The sequence below is a fragment of the Taudactylus pleione genome, unplaced genomic scaffold (assembly GCF_031769625.1).
Source record: "Taudactylus pleione unplaced genomic scaffold, aTauple2 ptg000019l, whole genome shotgun sequence".
NCBI classification, from domain to species: Eukaryota; Metazoa; Chordata; class Amphibia; order Anura; family Myobatrachidae; genus Taudactylus; species Taudactylus pleione.
Window position 1 is genome coordinate 35371056 of NW_028284421.1, and position 19166 is coordinate 35390221.

The window sequence follows — 19166 nt, forward strand, 5'->3', positions numbered from 1 at the left end:
CAGAATCTCCTGCCGAGAGTAGCAGCAAAGCTAGATGTAGCCCCAGTTTCTGATGTCATTGACATTAAGTCGCCAGATACGTTCGTACGGACAATCTATGCTGGTGAGTCATTTGCTCCCTGTTCGTTTCTTATCTGAGTTGTATTCGTATAACTACAGATGTAACCCTAAGAATTTTATTCTGCAGAAGCTTTGTAATATTTGTTAAAGAAAAAACACATTAAATAGCTTGGATAACTGTTTTTGCAAACATACACAAGATATATAATCACATCATTAAGCCCCACGTTTGTGTGAAAATAAATGAGTAAGGAAGAGCAAGATGGTGGTGGTGATGGTCCTATGGGAACTGATAAAATCATATTGTATATATATTTCAGAGTGCTTGTAGTGATATTAGAGCAGGTTCTCATAGTATGTTATCCAAGGCGTAAATTTACTATGCAGTGGATTCCCCATCGTTCAGAAACCGATGGGCATGGGTAGTGTTTCGTCAACTTCCGGGTTCTAAACCTTGTTGTCTCTGCAAGTTTAAATGCTACATAAATCCTTCTGGCACCTGTAAAGAAAATATAAAAAAAAATGGATTTGTTGCCTTTGTGTCACATTAATGACTTCCTTAGTTAATTTGTTCTTTCATATAAATAATCGGACTCCACACTTTCCAATTTTTTTTTTTTTTACCGGCCAAAGTGAATAATGTTCTGTAGAAAAACGGCAAGTCTAAAGTTCTACTCTATTGTGCATACATTTGATATTTAGAAATGGTAGCAAGACTGTTAGAAAACATAATTAATTCAAATCCTAGCGATATAATAAATGGAATGAAAACCTGAAATGGTTGTGCGTGCAGTAAAATATAAATGAGCCATATGCCATTATATATGTACCTACAAGTTATCTATTGATATTGTTTTCTGTGTCAATGTTCCTGGCTTGATGTTGGTGTTTAAAAAACCCTCTTTATATACATTTTATATATTGTATGAGTTGTTTGACACTATCAGGTATTACAGATGATGAGTGAATAACATAAAGGTTATAGCATATTTTTTAATTCCTGTTTCTATTATTGCAATACTTTATACTTGGGTAGGGCTGCAACTAGGGGGGGGTGCTGGGGGTGCACGTGCACCGGGTGCCGTATTATTCAGGCACCGATGGACAGGGGACATAGCGTTCTAAATATATATAGATATAGACATATACATTTCCATATCGAAAATATATATGTGTATGTATATATATATATATATATATATATATATATTTGAAATACCGGGATTACATTTGCCTGAATTTAGGCAAATGGAATAAAATAAATAAATCCAAGGGGCCAGAAGTCTGTAAGCTTATATCTATCTATTTTGGTCATTTGATGGAGTTATTTAAGAAACCTTAATTAATATTTTTAAGGGGTGGATTTAAATTTATTTCAGAAAAGGCCAACTTATGATGGGCAGGGGGGGCGCCAAATTACTGTCTTGCCCCGGGTGACAAAAATCCTAGTTTCAGCCCCGACTTGGGTAAACTTTTCCTGAGTTTGTATTTTATGTATTGGTTTATATATTATAATTAGTAAATCAACCCATCTGTACTTCCCCCTCACCCCTGTTGAAGAGACCATTTGCACTGAGTAATATCAAGTGCTCTCTCCCCTACATGTCCTGTTAAATATTAATACTTCCTGCTGTTCCGAGAGCTCATCACAACAACACACAATCCGTGTCCTCGGGATGAGAAATCCCAGTGGGAGGACAGAACACCGTATCCAGCTCCAACAGTAATATCCCTGGTGTAATGCTCTAGCTTGCTGGGGCAGCTGTCGCGCAAATGGCAATCCTACACTTGCAGAATAGCCCCAATTAATAAAGGATTGGAGATTTCATATCATAATCAGATGTTCTGTTATTTCATTTAAACAATTGCAATATATTTTTAAAATGTGGAAGATTCCAAGAGCTTACAAAGCGCTTCTTCAATATATCACAATATTCTTTATTTGATCTAATGATTTGCAAAAATTAGCCATCCTGAAGTTGTTCTAGATCTTTGCATCTCATCATACGTATGCATGACTGCGAATGGTGCAGCTTTCGGTTAAATCATAGCAAACTGATTTAAAAAAAGGACTAATGAATGTATGGGTTGAGTTTGGCCACATGTGGAGGCTTAACCCTGGTTTTACCAACTATAGAGATAGTGGTAAATGCATGTGATTCATATGGCGAGGAGACTGAGAGAAACATGCCAGCTGGTCTGCAGATGGGGACATTTAATGGGGGAACCAACTAATTGGAAACATGAAGCTATCCCTGGCAATGTTTCTCATTCTGTGGGGAATAAACAGCTCTTACCGGTGTCTGTATAGCTTTATCTATCTGCTAGTCATTATACCTGATCACTCGCCCTGGTGGTGTATGAGGGCACATGTTGTGTGTGATGCTGCTGACAGGTCACTGAATTTAATAAAATAAAAAGATGTGTCCTAGCAGCTACATGGAACTATATGGATTGTCTTAGTCAGTTTCCTTTAGTGCCAGCTGCTGCTCTGGGGGCACAACTTCTCCTCTCTTTCTCCAGCTGCTCTAGTAACAGCTGCTGGGGAGAGACCGCGTGCACCTCATGTGACATGAGTTTGGAGACTCTCTGCCCCTATCCTCCATGGCCCTAGCAGAGGTACAGCATCTGGGGAATGGGAATGCTGACCTATCAGGCTATCTGTTTGTTAAGCGATGGTTTTCATCCTGCTTGTGATAAACACATTATAATTATAAAGTGGCACTATTCATGTGCATGCTCTTTCTCTAGGAAATGCCTTGTGCTCTGTGAAGTGTGATGAGTCGGTGAAGGTTTTCACTATAAGAGGCACGTCGTTTGAGATGGCTTCAAACTCAGGAGGGAATGCAAGCCTAGAACATGGTGAGACGCTAAGTATCTTCTGCTGTGCACTAAACTCTACAGCTTTTAACATACAGGAGGCGACATCTTCAGGTAAAATGCTGCAAATGATGGCTCTTTTCCTAGAGAAACAACTGCAGAAGGGAGGGGAGTGGAGCAGGGCTGGAGTCCTTACAAACACTGCCATGTCATTAGCATCCGTACCTGCTGGGTGCAGCATTGTGCATCTTCTGATGGATGGGCAATTTCCTTTTTACAACATCTAGGTGCACTTTATACAAGAGAACACATTTCTATGCAACCAATGTAATAAAAAACTTCAAATTCAACTGCAAGACATTGGGCAAAACCAAACAATATTTAGGAGAAAAAGTGTGAAAAGCTGAAAACAATATAGAGGGTTTTCCCAATGTGCTATTAGGCAGAATGTTTCTCACTCTACACACTATTTGGACCTGCAATCCCACACAAGCAGGAGAGGATTGCCTTTCTAGAGCTTAGTTTAAAGCCCCTAACTATACTGAATTAGAACCTCTATATACCCCTGCCTATACCTTCTAATATCCTACCTATAAACCTCTAAGGATGAATCTATTTTGCGTACGCAGTCATACAGTGAATAAAGACTCCAGACTTGGAACGTGTGGTTCCAAAGCACAAAGTATTATTCAAGTAAAAGTACAGTCAGTTACACGCTATTGATCCATACACAATTCGGCGCAAAGGAATTATACAGAACCAAGTACAATTATACATACGCAGCGCTCTCTGGTCCAGATGTCAGGCATCAGCAAGAAACCCCTCGTCAGTCAGCATTCAGCAAGAAGACCCAGTGTTGGAGCACACATATTTATACCCCCCAGAAATAGACAACACAATAGAGAAGTTTGTTGCTGATGCCATTGGTCCTCAAGGGGGATGTATCTGTTACAGAGCATTTAACAGGCTGATTCAAATAGACACAACCCAGCCTCTAACAACTGGGGGTCTCTGGTTTCCCGCCCCATGCAACATTCTAACAGTTGTTCATATAATATACATTTTGTTGCTTGAAGTCTCTGCGGTCCATAAGTTGAGAATGCATGATGCGATCTCCACACCGATAATACCGGAATTCTGTTGAGAGAGTACGCATCAGTACAAAACCAAACACGGCTTACTTAGCATGTATAAAACCTTAGTTACCAAATAATCTTTATTTCACAGCATTTATACTAAATGAACAAATTTGAATCTTATCCCTTAAAGCTTATGGAACCTTGTATGTGGATATGTAATGTGTGAGTGTGCGGGGTTTGATATAAAGGCGCTAGTTAACTTGGAGTAGATGCGTGCGCATAAAGCTAATGAACAGCGTTTTCATATAGGATCTTATGCATTCGCTAATATGCGATTAGTTACCAGCGCAATTGTGCGTATTAATGTGTGTATGAGAAATGGTGCACTTAAATCTCACTTAAACTAAGTGAACACCTAGCAGTGAGGAATGCTGAGCCTTATAGTTCCACACGCCCCCCTCTCTCAGCAGCCCCCACCCTTCCCAGGCTCAAAAGTAAAGTCCTTTGTTCTCCCAGATTCTTGTGTAAATGCAAATTAGCACAGCTACAAGACCCAAACCTAAGAGAACACTCTTAGCTTTGAAGGTATTTTATTGCAGGAAGCCTGCTAATGTAAGGTGTGTATTCGAGCAGGGCCATCTGGAGTGAGAGCAGACGTTATATCCAGGAAGCTTGTCTACACAGGCTAGTTGTCACGGGGCCATTTGCTCTGTTGTTGCTAATGCAATCCGATTTTGACATACTGTAAAGCTATTTCTGAAATATATCCTTTAGGGGAATTATAATAATATACACTTTATCCAGAGCACCCAAACTACGTAAAGTCATAAAATGGGCTTTTGGTGAATCGCCGTAACTTATGGCAATGGTCACAGATGCATTCGCATGATGCTAATAGTAATATCGCCACATGTACTAAAGTGTGAGTTTATCTAAACTGGCGCTTAGGCGGCCATTCGCAAAATGGCGTCTTGCGATCTCATTTCCAAGATGGCGTCTTGCGGCCAGTCACAAGATGGTGTCGCTGTGATTCAATTTTAAACTGATCTTGTCTCAGCCAATAATCTAGCTTCGACACCCCTTTTTTAAAATAATTTTCACATAACAAACCAGTTGCTATTATGTTTTTTATTAAATCGAACTAATAAAAGCATAAGGTGTGTCTTCATTTCATGCCTAGTATAATGTTTGTACTAATGCAGCTGCTGGTAATTACTTAACTGACTAAAATGTCTAAGTATTGTACCATGCGAGTGCTAAAGGAGGATAACTAGGCACTATCAAAGTCTGATCTTTGTAAATGGCGTGGTGAGAATTCTCGTTTGATCAGCTAGTACCCTGGTATGTCATAGTAGAGCAGGCCACAGTGCATACAAAGCATTGCTGTCAGTTTATGAAGCCAGCAGAATTGGATCAGTGCAGCTTGGCCGCACAAGTGTATTGAGCACTGGTAGAAGAAACATAGATGGCTGTGGTTAGAGGTAGTGAGAATGAGATGGGTACACACTGGAGCGATATCGGCCCCATATGTCGTTTCCGGCCAAGTTGGAACAACATATCGGCCAGATCGTTCAGCGTGTACGGCCAATTTGTGCACACCCGGCTGTCGTTGGCAATAGCTTCTGATTACTGTGCTGCATGGCCAACTGGACGATATTGCATTCGGTGCCGTGCAAGGTAATGAAGGACGGAACGAGGAATCGTTCCGTCCTTTATTACATCATTCTGATGTGTACCGCGGATACGATATGTCTGCCGCCATATTGTCTGGGTACACATCACTCCAGTGTGTACCCAGCTTTACACTTTTGTGTACAGCCATGGCCAAAAGTTTTCAAAATGACACAAGTATTGGTTTTCACAAACTTTGCTGCTTCAGTGTTGTTAGACCTTTTTGTCAGATGTTACTATGTTATACTGAAGTAAAATTACAAGCATTTCATAAGTGTCAAAGGCTTTTATTGACAATTACATTAAGTTTATGCAAAGAGTCAATATTTGCAGTGTGGACCCTTCTTTTTCAAGACCTCTGCAATTCGCCCTGGCATGCTGTCAATCAACTTCTGGGCCACATACTGACTGATGGCCGCCCATTCTTGCCTAATCAATGCTTGGAGTTTGTCAGAATTTGTGGGTTTTTGTTTGTCCACCCGCCTCTTGAGGATTGACCACAAGTTCTCAATGGCATTAAGGTCTGGGGAGTTTCCTGGCCATGGACCCAAAATTTAGATGTTTAGTTTAGTCGTCACCAAACTGTTCTTGGATGGTTGGGAGAAGTTGCTCTTGGGGGATGTTTTGGTACCATTCTTTATTCATGGCTGTGTTCTTAGGCAAAATTGTGAGTGAGCCCACTCCCTTGGTTGAGAAGCAACCCCACACATGAATGGTCTCAGGATGCTTTACTGTTGGCATGACACAGGACGAAGACTTTTGGAGGCTGGCCTGGTGTCAAGAAGGGCAGCAAAGAAGCCTCTTCTCTCCAGGAAAAACATCAGGGACAGACTGATTTGCTTCAAAAGGTACAGGGATTGGACTGCTGAGGACTGGGGTAAAGTTATTTCCTTTGATGAATCCCATTTCAGATTGTTTGGGGCATCTTGAAAAATGCTTGTCCGGAGAAGGAAAGGTGAGCGCTACCATCAGTCCTGTGTCATGCCAACAGTAAAGCATCCTGAGACCATTCATGTGTGTAAATGACCTTTAGCAAGAAGTCTTCTGAAAGCTGTTCAACAGGTTTAATTTTCTTTACTTTTATAGAAAAATATACGTAATACAGACAGAAAGAAACCACAATCTTTTTTTAATGTATCCTATAATATAATACAATACATTTTCAATGCCCTAGTGTCACCACCTTCACCAGTTGGACAATCTGAATGGTTACAGCAGAGTTTGACCAAAAGTGACCGCCCAGAGCTGACCAGCGCCAAGGTTGTAGTTTCTGGAGGTGAGCTTATCCGATCACTGCTAACTGCAGATAAAGCATTCTATGTAATAATATGCTGATGGCTTACCTTTATGCATTATAGTGGTAGCACATATCCGTTATTGTTACATTGATATTTATAATGCTTCAAATGTCTAGCTGTTGTACAACGTGAGTGCTAGTGTGACATGACATTGACCATAATGTGCTGATATATGGAATGATTAAATGACTCATTGAAAATGTAAACCTGGTGTCATATAGACATTTTTGTAAAGTTTGACTCCGCTGAAAATATTAATTGTAGCTAGCATGCTACCTGTCTTCTCCAGGCTAGCAGAACTGTGGAGCACCCGTGAAAGGAGCCCCCAAAGTTTGGAAGATCTCAGTAGCTAGCATTGCAAGGCTCCTTACTGCTGACACATGTATATCAATCAGCGTCTCTTAGTTGTGCTTAGTTGTCAGCTGGACACAGCCATTCTAGTTCTGCTAGGGGTAAAGTACTGCGGGACTCCCTGACTCAGCTTTGCTCTTTGGTTAAGTTAGTTAACAATTACATATTGAGCGGAGTTGGGTTTTAAAGTCATTATGTGTGTATCTGTCAGAGCAATTATGCTTTTTATTATTATTTTATTAAAATTTCAGCTGACACGGTAACAATAAACATTGCCCATGTTAATATAAGCGATATAACTAAACTGAGTCATGTGAACACTATTAGTACTGTTTTCTGTTCATCTCTAGGACGAGGACTAAAGAGTGGAGATAACTTTAAGTTGCTGTATGATCTGGCAGATCAGCTGCATGCTGCAGGTAATTTATGCACATGGCCTTTGACCCTGGTGGAAAATTTCACTTCCAAAGAATGTGTGATCTAACAGAGTATTACAGGATGTTATTATTATTATTATTATTATCCTTTATTTATATGGCGCCACAAGTGTTCCGCAGCGCCTTACATAGTACATAGAACTAATAAGTGAACAAGAAACAAGTAACTTACAGTACATTACAGTGCAGGACAGGGACACAACTTATATACATTGCTGAAATAGTGATTAAAGCACTCACAATAAGCTGCCGGGAGTTGGCGGTCCCGTGTTAGGTGCCCTAATGGGGAGTAGAGAGTAGAAGAAAATGTAAAGAGAAGCACATGAGGGAAGAGGTCCCTGCTCATGAGAGCTTACATTCTAAGGGGAGGGGCAGACAGACAGGCGTGACACAGAAGGGGAAGATAGGAAGGAAAGAGCATGAGGTGGGTTAGGAGGAGTGCTGGAAGGCCTTGATGAAGTAGTGGGTCTTGAGAGCCCGTTTGAAGATTTGTAGAGAGGTGGAGAGTCTGATAGGGAGAGGGAGAGCATTCCAAAGGTAGGGAGCAGCACGGGCAAAATCTCGGATGCGGGAGTGGGAGGAAGTAATCAGTTGGCAAGAGAGGCGGCATGCATTAGTTGAGCGAAGTGGGCGGGTGGGAGTGTGAAGGGAGAGAAGGTCAGAAATGTATGCGGGAGAGGATTTGGTGAGGGCTTTGTAGGTGAATGTAAGAACCTTGAATTGGCATCTGAAGGGGAAGGGGAGCCAGTGTAGGGCTTGAAGGAGAGGGGAAGCAGATATAGAACGTCTGGAGAGGAAGATGAGCCGAGCAGCAGCATTGAGAACAGATTGTAGTGGAGAGAGGTGAGAGACTGGGAGGCCAGCTAGGAGAAGGTTACAGTAGTCCAATCTGGATATGACCAGTGAGTGGATGAGGGTTTTAGTGGCATCCTGGGTGAGGAAGGGTCTAATCCTGGAGATATTTTTTAGGTGAAAACGGCAGGACTGCGAGATGTGCTGAATGTGCGGTTTAAAGGAGAGGGAGGAGTCTAGGATAACTCCAAGACAGCGCACTTTGGGGCTAGAGGAGATAGTTGTGCCATCAATAGATAACGAAATTGTGGAAAGTGATGTAGTGGAAGAGGGTGGGAAGATGATCAGCTCAGTCTTAGACATGTTAAGTTTAAGAAAGCGCTGGGACATCCACGAAGAGACAGCAGAGAGACAGTTGGAGATACGGGTAAGGAGCTCAGGGGTGAGCTCAGGGGTGGAAAGGTAAATTTGAGTATCATCTGCATAGAGATGATATTGGAGGTCAAAGGAGTTAATGAGTTCACCTAAAGAGGATGTATATAGGGAGAAAAGGAGAGGTCCAAGAACAGAACCTTGGGGAACTCCTACCTTTAGTGGAAGTGGAGGGGAAGAGGAGTCATGAGAGGACACAGCGAAGGAACGATCAGAGAGGTAGGAGGAAAGCCAGGAGAGGGCAGTTTCACGTAAACCGAGAGAGTAAAGGATTTGCAGGAGGAGAGGGTGGTCTACAGTGTCAAATGCAGCAGAGAGGTCAAGGAGAATGAGCAGAGAGTAGTGACCCTTGGATTTGGCAGCAAGGAGGTCGTTGCTGACTTTCGTGAGGGCAGTTTCCGTGGAGTGGAGAGATCGGAAGCCAGATTGAAATGAGTCAAGGAGGGAGTGGGAGGAAAGAAAGGTGGTAAGGCGGTTGTAGACAATACGCTCAAGGAGTTTGGAAGCAAAAGGGAGAAGAGAGATGGGTCGATAGTTTGAAAGTATGTTAGGATCAAGGGTAGGTTTTTTAAGAATGGGGGAGACAAGAGCATGTTTGAATGCAGAAGGGACAGTGCCAGATGATAGGGAAAGATTAAGGAGGTGAGCCAGATGGGAACAGGCAGAAGGAGACAAGTGGGAGAGGAGACGGGAAGGGATAGGGTCAAGAGGGGAGGTGGAAGGAGGGGAGGACCGGATGAGGGCCAAGACTTCCTCTCCAGAAGCAGGGGAGAAGGATGTCAGAGTTGGTGAGACAGAAGGGGAGGGGTGGTAAGGGCAAGGAGGGAGAGGAGTGCTAAGGGTCTGATGGGATATGATGTCCTCACGTATGGAGTCAATTTTAGATGTAAAGTAGGTGGCAAAGTCGAGGGCAGAGAGCGAGGAGGGAAGGCAAGGAGGGGAAGGGCAGAGTAGGGAGTTGAAAGTGGCAAAGAGACGCCGGGGGTTTGAGGACTGGGAGGAGATGAGGTTCTTGAAATATGTTTGTTTGGAGAGAGACAGGGAAGCACTGTAGGAGGAGAGAATAAATTTGAAATGGAGGAAGTCAGCCTTAGAGCGTGACTTTCTCCACTGACGCTCCGCAATTCTTGAACACTTTTGTAGGTATCTGGTGCATTTGGAATGCCAGGGTTGTGGTGTGGATCTGCGAGGGTGAGTGGTTATTGCTGGAGCAACAGAATCAAGAGCAGAAGCAAGGGAGGAATTGTACAGGGAAGTAGCTTGTTCAGGACAGGAGAGAGAAATGATAGGGGAGAGAAGAGAGTCCAGCAGGGAGGAAAAAGCAACAGTGTCAATAGCCTCAATATTACGCTTAGTAATGGTAGCCTTAGGAGTTAGAGGAGGGCAAGGAGAGAGGGATAGGTTAAAAGAGAGAAGGTGATGGTCAGAGAGGGGGAATGGGCAATTGGAGTAATCAGAAATATCACAACGGTGCGTAAAGACCAGGTCAAGTGAGTGCCCACTCACATGGGAGGGTGAGGAGGTCCATTGGGCGAGACCAAATGAAGAGGTGAGGGTAAGGAGTTTAGCTGCAGAGGATTCTGTGGGAATGTCAATAGGAATATTAAAATCACCTAGGATAATGGAGGGAAGATCTGAGGAGAGAAAGTGAGGGAGCCAGGAAGCGAAGTTGTCAAGGAATTTGGAGGGAGAGCCAGGGGGACGGTAAATGACAGCTACTCTGAGGTTTACTGGTTGGAAGAGTCGTATAGCATGAACCTCAAATGTGGGGAATGTAAGGGATGGTTCAGAGGGTATTAGCTGGTATGAGTAACTGGTGGATAGAAGGACCCCAACTCCACCACCATGGCGACCCCCAGGCCGGGGGGTGTGGGAGAAGGCAAAGCCCCCAGAGGATAGAGCAGCAGGAGAAGTGGTGTCAGAGGGTGAGATCCAAGTTTCAGTGATGGCTAGGAGATTCAGAGAGTTGGAGATAAAAAGGTCATGGGTGGGGACCAGTTTATTACAGACTGACCTGGCGTTCCAGAGGGCACAGGATAGAGAGATAGCATTTGTGGGGGAGATGTGAATGAGATTGTCCGGGTTGCTGTAACGTGGAGGTGAGATTAATTTGGGGGACCGATATGAATAGAGTTTAGTGATGGTGCGGGCACCTGAGCTGGAAAGGGAACCAATAGGAGGTGGGCAGGGAGGGAGATGTGGATGGCAGTGGGGTGAAGTGACAGGGAGAGGAGTGTAGGAGGAGGGTTTGGTGGTGGGGTAGTAGGACAGAGGGGGGGTAGAACAGGAAGAAAGTGGAGTAATGGGTGAGGAGTGAAGAGTAGGCAGACAGAGGAGGGGGGAGAAGGGGAGGAGGAGGTGGAAGAGATAAGGGGGAAAGGATAAAGGTGGAAGCAGGGGGCAGAACAGAGGATTAGGTAGAGACAGAGGGAAGGAGGGAGTTGACGAAAACCTTGTCATGGTGTTTATAAGTAAACAAGAGGAAAGAAATTTGGAAATTTAAATGAGATATGAGTGCAAGAGATTTGTAGGAATGCAAGTAAGAAAACAGTGACGTATCAAAGAACAGTGTATCAATATGTATGCAGATTAACAAGATTGTTAGGGAGAAATAAAAGTGGGGTTCTAAAGTGTGCAGAATGTGAAAAATAACGCAGATTGTAAGCAGACAGAGGATGTGAGGCTAGGCAAGAGAGCTGAGATAAAGGACAGTGTTTCAAAGTTGATAGATATAAACTGACATGGGGAAAAGTACGATAAGCATTGAATTGTATGCTAGAATCAGTAGGCCAGCATTATGAATAGCATTAGAAGTGTTCTTGCCGTGATTGTACAGGGAGTCCAGTTGTAGTCTGAGTCTTTAGATTGTTGGGGTTTGTTGCGTGATTTTTTTCTCCTTCTGTTTTTCCTTGGTTTAACGCAGGTCTAACGCTAGTTATGCACTTAAAAAACTGCACTTAGAAAAAAAGCTGCACCCAGCCAAGGCTTCCCCAGCCAAACTACTGACACTTATACAGGGAAGCAGGCAAGTGTGGACACTAATTAATGAAAACCCCCAATTGGCCAGCCAGAGAAAGCTAGCAAAAAAAATGGCTTAAGTCAACAATGACCACATACCATACATCTAAGGCTACAAATAAATCAAGCATTCACTTTAGTCAATAAACTGAGAGAATCCTTAAAACAATGTAACTATTACAAATCATAAGGCATTAGAAACAAAAGCATAAGGATTCAGTAAAGAATAAGCTAGTTACCTATGATTATAATTAATAAAGGAGGCACAGGAGGTGAAACACTTTGCAGTCACAGTCAACTTCAGTTACCTGTAGATTGGGAGAGAGGCGGTGTCAATTCATTCAGGATCAGCAGAAGAATTAACTAATAAAAAATAACGCAGGTCTAACGCTAGTTATGCACTTAAAAAACTGCACTTAGAAAAAAAGCTGCACCCAGCCAAGGCTTCCCCAGCCAAACTACATGGATGTAGGGAATGTCAGTACTGCTTCCCTCCAGCACACCCTTTCAAGTATTACACCCTGCTTAATGCTTATGGTGTGTAAACATTTATGCTAATAGTTCTTTTTATTATTATTATTATTATTACACATGAGGGTATAGGGCCCTGCTCGTGAGAGCTTGCATTCTAAAGGGGAGGGGTAGACAAACGGGCATGACACAGATGGGGTAGACAGGGAGGAAAGAGCTTGTAGTTAGGCTGAGAGCTGGAAGGCCTTGATGAAGTAGTGGGTCTTGAGAGGGTGTTTGAAGATTTGTAGAGAGGTGGAGAGTCTGATAGGGAGAGGGAGAGAGTTCCAGAGGTAGGGAACAGCACAGGTAAAATCTTGGAGGCAGGAGTGGGAGGAAGTAATCAGTAATACATAGGCAGATTTATTTAATAGTACAAACTTTTATATATGGTTTATATAAACTTTCTATGACTTTCTTTTATTAGATCTTGGTCCAGCTTGGAGTAAACCGCTACATTACTGTGTGTGAGCACACTTTACATACTAAAGACATACTAAGTACAATAACAAACATTTGTGTTGGACTGTCCTATATCAATATACAATATAATATCTATATAAGGAAACCTGCTGCTGATAGAAATTACGTAATTACCACAGCGGGACGTGTGCATGGTGCACACTGCGGATCCCACTGCGCGCCATGTAATTTAGGTGTGATGTGCATGTATTTAACACTGCTGCGATGACTGGATAGACCATCCGGAGAAGAAGACAGCGAGCAGGGACAAGAGGGGACAGGATGGGGTGAAGTTGGGGTACCGTGTAATGTACCTTGTCATTTTTATAACAGGATACATACCACTTTGTTGAATTGCATATAGGCTATAAGTAATGCCTGGAGGATCTGGCTGATGGCTCACCTAATATAAAACAACTGTTGATAACTGGGGGAGATTCTGTGCAGTCATAGCCCACATGGTGCTAAACAGAAAAAAATAAAAAGGGATTTAGTCAACAGTCTCAAATTTGTATAGGCTGTAATTTGTGCATCATGCTGTGACTGATTACACAATAAAGGCCAGGAATGATGGTGCAGACTTTAGATACTGAAGATTTACTAATCGCCGTATCACAAATATTTATGTGCTGCTCGGGGATTGCAGGTTTTTGCAAGCATGTGTTTAAAGTAAGTGGTATCACATGAACAGATTTATAATAGTGTTCATGCTAGGTCTGGCGCTGGAGCTAGAAAGGGGCACTTCTGCACGCGTCCACGAGAAAAGGGGGGCATGTCTTTAAGACCTGCCCCCTTTATAGTGTTCACTCTAGGTCCAGCTCCGGGCAGGGCGCTGGACCTAGAGAAAGGGCACTTCTGTGCGCGCCCGAAATGCCAAGGAAAAGGGGGGTGTCTGACGCGTCCCCTTTTCGTCAACCTTGGGGGCGTGCCCGGCTCTTACGGCACAACGCCCGTCCTCAATTCACCGGTGGTGACTGCTGCAACGCTGTTTTCTCCACTGCGGCCTGTGGTGGGGGACTGAACCCGCGGTGCCGCGCCAGAGGGCAGGGTGCTTTCTGCCCTTTAGAAATAGGGCAGGGCGTGGTGCCCCGCTGAAACAGCCTAGCGGAAACGCTACCTTTTCATCACTCTTGGGGCGTGCCCAGCAATTACAGACCTGCCAGGCTGCCCCCAAGTTCTCCTGTGTCAGTGAATAGATGCTGGGCGCTGACCACTGCACCGCTATTTTTCCCATCCATGGGACACTTGGGACAGCACCCAGCAGGGTATTTTAGTGGGGCGCCGCCAAAAGGGCAGGATGTATTCATAAGAAATTGGGAAGGGCACAGCGCCCTACTAAAACAGCCTAGCAGGAACACTATATAAATAATCCCAATTATTTCTGCTCAGTAATGCACATTTGATCTATATTAATGTCAATCACAGGCTTGCTTTTTTAAAGAATATTCACCTTGGTGTGCTTCATTATTTACCTTTTTTTGGGGGTCTTTATCTGCTAGTCTACATACTTTCTATCTCCATACAGTATGTTTATCACATCAATTTCCAGAAATCTCTTTGATACAATTAATCACTGTGAACAATAAATTGTTGCTAATCTAAATTTATCCTTTTTTTATTGATTGGACCAATGCATTTGCCACAGTAACATTTGTCTGCTTTTTGTGCAGTTGTGATGAATTTATAAATATTCATAACAAACTTTTTTTCTTTACCACGAATGCCAGGCATACATTGCCAGATAAAATGCCTGTCAGACCAACAGACATTTTATCGGTCAGACTGCAGATATCGCGGGCATACACTGTGAGATTTCTTGGTGTATTGGCCCCGATATCTGCGCTCTGACCCCAGGGTAGGAGACATTTCCCCGTTCCTTCCATGGGAAGGAACAGGGGAAATGTCTATCTGTCGGCTGCGGTTGGGCATACACTGCCCGGTGCGGCCGTCATTTTACCTTGCAGATATCGCATCGGACGGGCATGCTGGATGATCCGGCAGGCCCGACCGATTGATATTTAAACCTCGGTTGGCCATACACTGCAATTATCGGGGCGATCCGTGGATATCTGGCGGACCGGCACGATCATTTTAGAGTGTATGCCCAGCATAAGCCTTGTGTTCAGAATACCTTTTCAGTTTTGCCGATTTTTATTTTTTTATTTTTATTTTTGCCCACAGAATTTAAAACTGCTTGTAATACAGAGTTTAAAACATGTTGTTTTTTTCACTTAATAGCATTGTTGTTTTAAATTCTGCAGGCAAAAAGCTGCCATTTAGGAAATAAGCTCACTAGTATCTGTGCTTTATTTATCACTACTGCCATCTTCTGACCTGTTCCAGTTTTGTAAACTACTAGCCTAATGCCTGTGGCTTTTGTATAAATGAAAATTTTAGTAAAACCTAGATCAGTTAATAAACACATGCACAATATAATAATCCTTAGTTGGCACCATGAAGACATCAATATGTTATAATATGGAGATGTGTATACCGCAAGGGAAGTTCATCCCGGATCGTGTAGCTTTCCGGAGCACACTTACATCTGTCACAGTAGCAGTTGTTTAGAGCAGGTATATAATTTCCACATAAAACAAAACCAATAAAAAAAAAGCCAACATTTTTATAGTCTTTTTCCGTTGTCTTGGGCGCTAATATTAACCTTTACATTATCTCCTGCAGTTGGTGCCTCTCGTGCAGCTGTAGACGCTGGCTTTGTCCCCAACGATATGCAAGTTGGGCAGACAGGAAAAATTGTTGCACCTGTAAGTACGTTACTGTTACATACAATAAAACTTTATTGTTTTTAACAAGACAGAACAAATTGTCAAATGAAATTACAATGTAAAACATCCCGACACTATAAATAAATAACAGATGGCAAAAAAACATAAAATAATTTCTCCTCCTTATACACAAACTCAGATCAATGCAGTATTACAATTTAGCATACGTACAGCAAACGGGAAAAAAAGCTGTCATGCAAATGTTTTCTATCTGTCATCGAAGTTCTAAACCTTTTGTTTGACGCCAATATATTAAATAACCTATGATAAAGATGATTAGGGTCATAAAATACCCCGATCTCTCTTTAAAACCCTTTTACCATAGAGCTCTTGAATAGTAGGCAACTGCACCCCAATTATTTACCTGCAGTCCTAACCAGATCTTCTAGCACACCCCGCTTGGCTGCAGTACAGTTGCCAAACCAAACAATACCGCAAATCAGGACACTCTCAATTGTACACCTATAACAATTTAAGAGAGCGTGCTGCTACTAACACCAGCCGCCCTAAATCTTTTCAGAAAGAAGAGAAGTTGCTGAGCCTTTTTAAATAAAAATCTAGTGTCCAGAACCCATGTTAGATTACTCTAAATCTAGGTCCCCAAAAACTTGAAGGACTCCACCACTTTGATGGTCACACCATCTAACAATACTTGTCACTAGGGCAAATTATTGCCCCTTCTAAAATCCATCGCCAACTCTTTCGTTTTAGTGCCATTTAAGATTAGATGATTGTTTTTACTCCATTCATTGCTAATTATCCCAACAACTGTAATATTGTTTGCAAATTTTACATCCTTGACAGATTGGGAAGACAATACGCAGTCATGAGTAAACAATGAATATAATAAGGGGCTAAGGACACAACCCTTATTATATACAAGCTGCCATGCAGATCCAAAATAAGAAACAAATAACTAATGAGCACAAAAATATCAAGAAATTAACTAACATATTCGAATAATCCAAATATTAACTTGTACCTGAGGCCTATTTTATTAAAACCCAATTACAGATAAACACACTTAGGGCCGTATTCAATTTGAGGCATTAAGTCCGGATTCGCGGTAATTTACCGCCGATGACGTCATTATCGCCTGTTTTAGTTTTTCTCAGTATTCAATTTGAAAGACTTTCCGCCTAGGCGTTAAGTCAATGCAATGTAATAGGCGGTAAAGTATCGCCTATGAATGGCAGGCGTTAAAAAGTGCAGAATTGGGGTTTTGGGGTGCAACATTTCGTGAACCCCCGTGTAGCCTTCAGACAGTCCCCCAAAGGTAATCTGTGTAAAAAAAAAAAAAAAATTAAGGGCACCCCAAAAATTGACTTTGAAAAAGGGGGTAAAAAAAAAAAGTTGGGGTACAAAGTTAAAAAATAGCAAACTTGACTCTGGGGGTGTCCCCAAGTATGCCCCAAGTGTTTTTTTGATTGCAGGTGTTTGCGGCAGGTGGGTTTTTCACTATTTTTTTAAGTCACTTTAGCAACTTGAAAATGGGGTTCAGCATATTTTAAAGTACCCCATATTTGATGGCCATAGTTGTTTTGCCCTAAAAAAAACTTCTAAATGCTCTTCTGCATCACCTTATTCAAAGCCGCATTTATGCACCTGCCGCGGCTATTAGAAACCCCGACTTCCTGCAGTAGTTAAAAATGGGGGTACACATAGTGATCCCCCATGTCTACACATCTTTAGGGGGGTCCTTAGAATATTTTCCGAAAATTGCTGTTTCTTTTAACCTGTAAAAAAAAATTCTAAAAATTTACAAAAAAAATGACATAAGGCCCCCCCAAAAGCCAAACCAGCCCCAGGCTTGCCAGCCATTGGTGGTTTCTAAAAATATGGGGAACAAAATGTGTAGGGTTCCACCGTATTTTAGAAACCAACACCAGGCTGCAGGGACTAGTGCTGGTTTTAAATATAGGGGACAGAAAAGACATGGGGTATCACCTATATTTAAGACCAGCACCAGACCCAACCGACTGGGGTGTAATGCCACAGCCCGGAGACCCAATCACTGGGGCTCCAGGTCCAAAGCATTACACCCCAAGTCGGTCAGCGCAAGCCGGTGATCTCGGGGCAGTCGGGGACCCCCCCAAAAAGGGTCCCCCCTCTCCCGAGCACCACAGGCGTGCGCGATACTTTAACGCCTGGAAAACAGGCGAAGGTAGCGTCAAGTCCGGGCCGCGTTAAGTGAACTCGGCTCAAATTAAATACGCCCTTTAGTCCCAAATAAATATGTCGGAGAGACTGGGATTATATTAAAAGCAGTTTTATTACGGAAGGTTTCTAGATCTAGTAGTTGGGTTGAGATTATTGACCCACAATGACTATTGCTACTGACTGCAAGGTAATAGTTCAGGGTTTTATTTATGTATGAATACATTTATATAACTAAATTATGTTTTTGGTAATGTGTGTTGTCTGTATTCGATGTTACTTTATGATATGTTGTACATGTCAATTCAATTTAAAAGCTTTTAATAAGATTTACTTGGCTAAGTAGGCAGGTGTTTATCATACTTACAATGGGTGGTTGCAAACAATTCTTCATTGGCACTGACTCGGGCAGTTTGCATGACTTGTTTACATAAAGGCAGTTGCTACATACATGGCTATTGCTTGCAGCTATAAACAAATTTTGGGCCCAAACATAAAATCTCTGTGCAGCTTTCATAATTCATCTTTATTTCTGAAGGCTAATTAGTTGAGGGTATTAAGTGCAATACTGTGGTGATGCACAAATAACACCCCTTCCACAGCTGTATCCTACACCAGAAGCAGAAAAGGGAGCAAAACAAGAAGACAGGCGATTGTGTCAATTCTAGTATAAAGTCTAGGGGGCAGAAACTGGGGTGGAGTGAGAAAGATGAGTCCAGTCTTGTGGGGCCTAAGAAAAGATAGAGCATGAGCACTAACGCATCTAAATGAGATGGTGAGAGCTAATATGGGAATCATGGATTGATTGCAAAGAGACACAGGAGGAGCACAGTCCTAATAAAAGGAGACAGAAGAGTTCCTGGAGATACAGGTTATGTATCCCATTTGGTATGCCTGTCAAATTCATTGAATGACACTAGTTAAAGTAGGTCTAGTCTTTCCCTATGAAGCAGCAATCTGGCATGCGGCCAAGCTAAGAATATGTCCGATCAATTTGTGTAGCTGTTTTGGGGCATCTGGACCCAGCAAGGGGAGTAAAATGAATTTTGGGTTTGGCAGCACAATGGTACCAATGATATAGGAAGTTAGGCTCCTATCATCTGTCTACAAAGGCCGAAGCCTCGGGGCAGCTCCACCAGATATGCAGAAAAATGCACCAATGGCTACAATTCCTCCAGCAAAAATCGGATTTGTTTGGAAAGATATTGTGGAGTTTAGATGGAAGCATCATCTTTTTATTTAAAAAGAAAAATGCTTTTAGAAATAATTTCTTTTTTTTTTTTTTTTTTGGTA

At 42.5% G+C, this 19166-nt stretch overlaps 1 protein-coding gene across 2 annotated transcripts in view; it reads left to right on the forward strand.

Moving 5' to 3' along the window:
- ETFA (electron transfer flavoprotein subunit alpha) overlaps window positions 1-19166 on the forward strand; it is a 47018-nt gene that overhangs the window by 14776 nt on the left and 13076 nt on the right. Inside the window, exons 5-9 of one of the 2 annotated variants that reach the window (XM_088446887.1) lie at window positions 4-103; window positions 2812-2922; window positions 6805-6906; window positions 7630-7698; window positions 15613-15695. In XM_088446887.1, coding sequence (XP_088303013.1) covers window positions 4-103; window positions 2812-2922; window positions 6805-6906; window positions 7630-7698; window positions 15613-15695 — 465 coding nt within the window. The remainder of the gene's footprint in view (window positions 1-3; window positions 104-2811; window positions 2923-6804; window positions 6907-7629; window positions 7699-15612; window positions 15696-19166) is intronic. The other variant, XM_088446896.1, reaches the window with a different exon arrangement.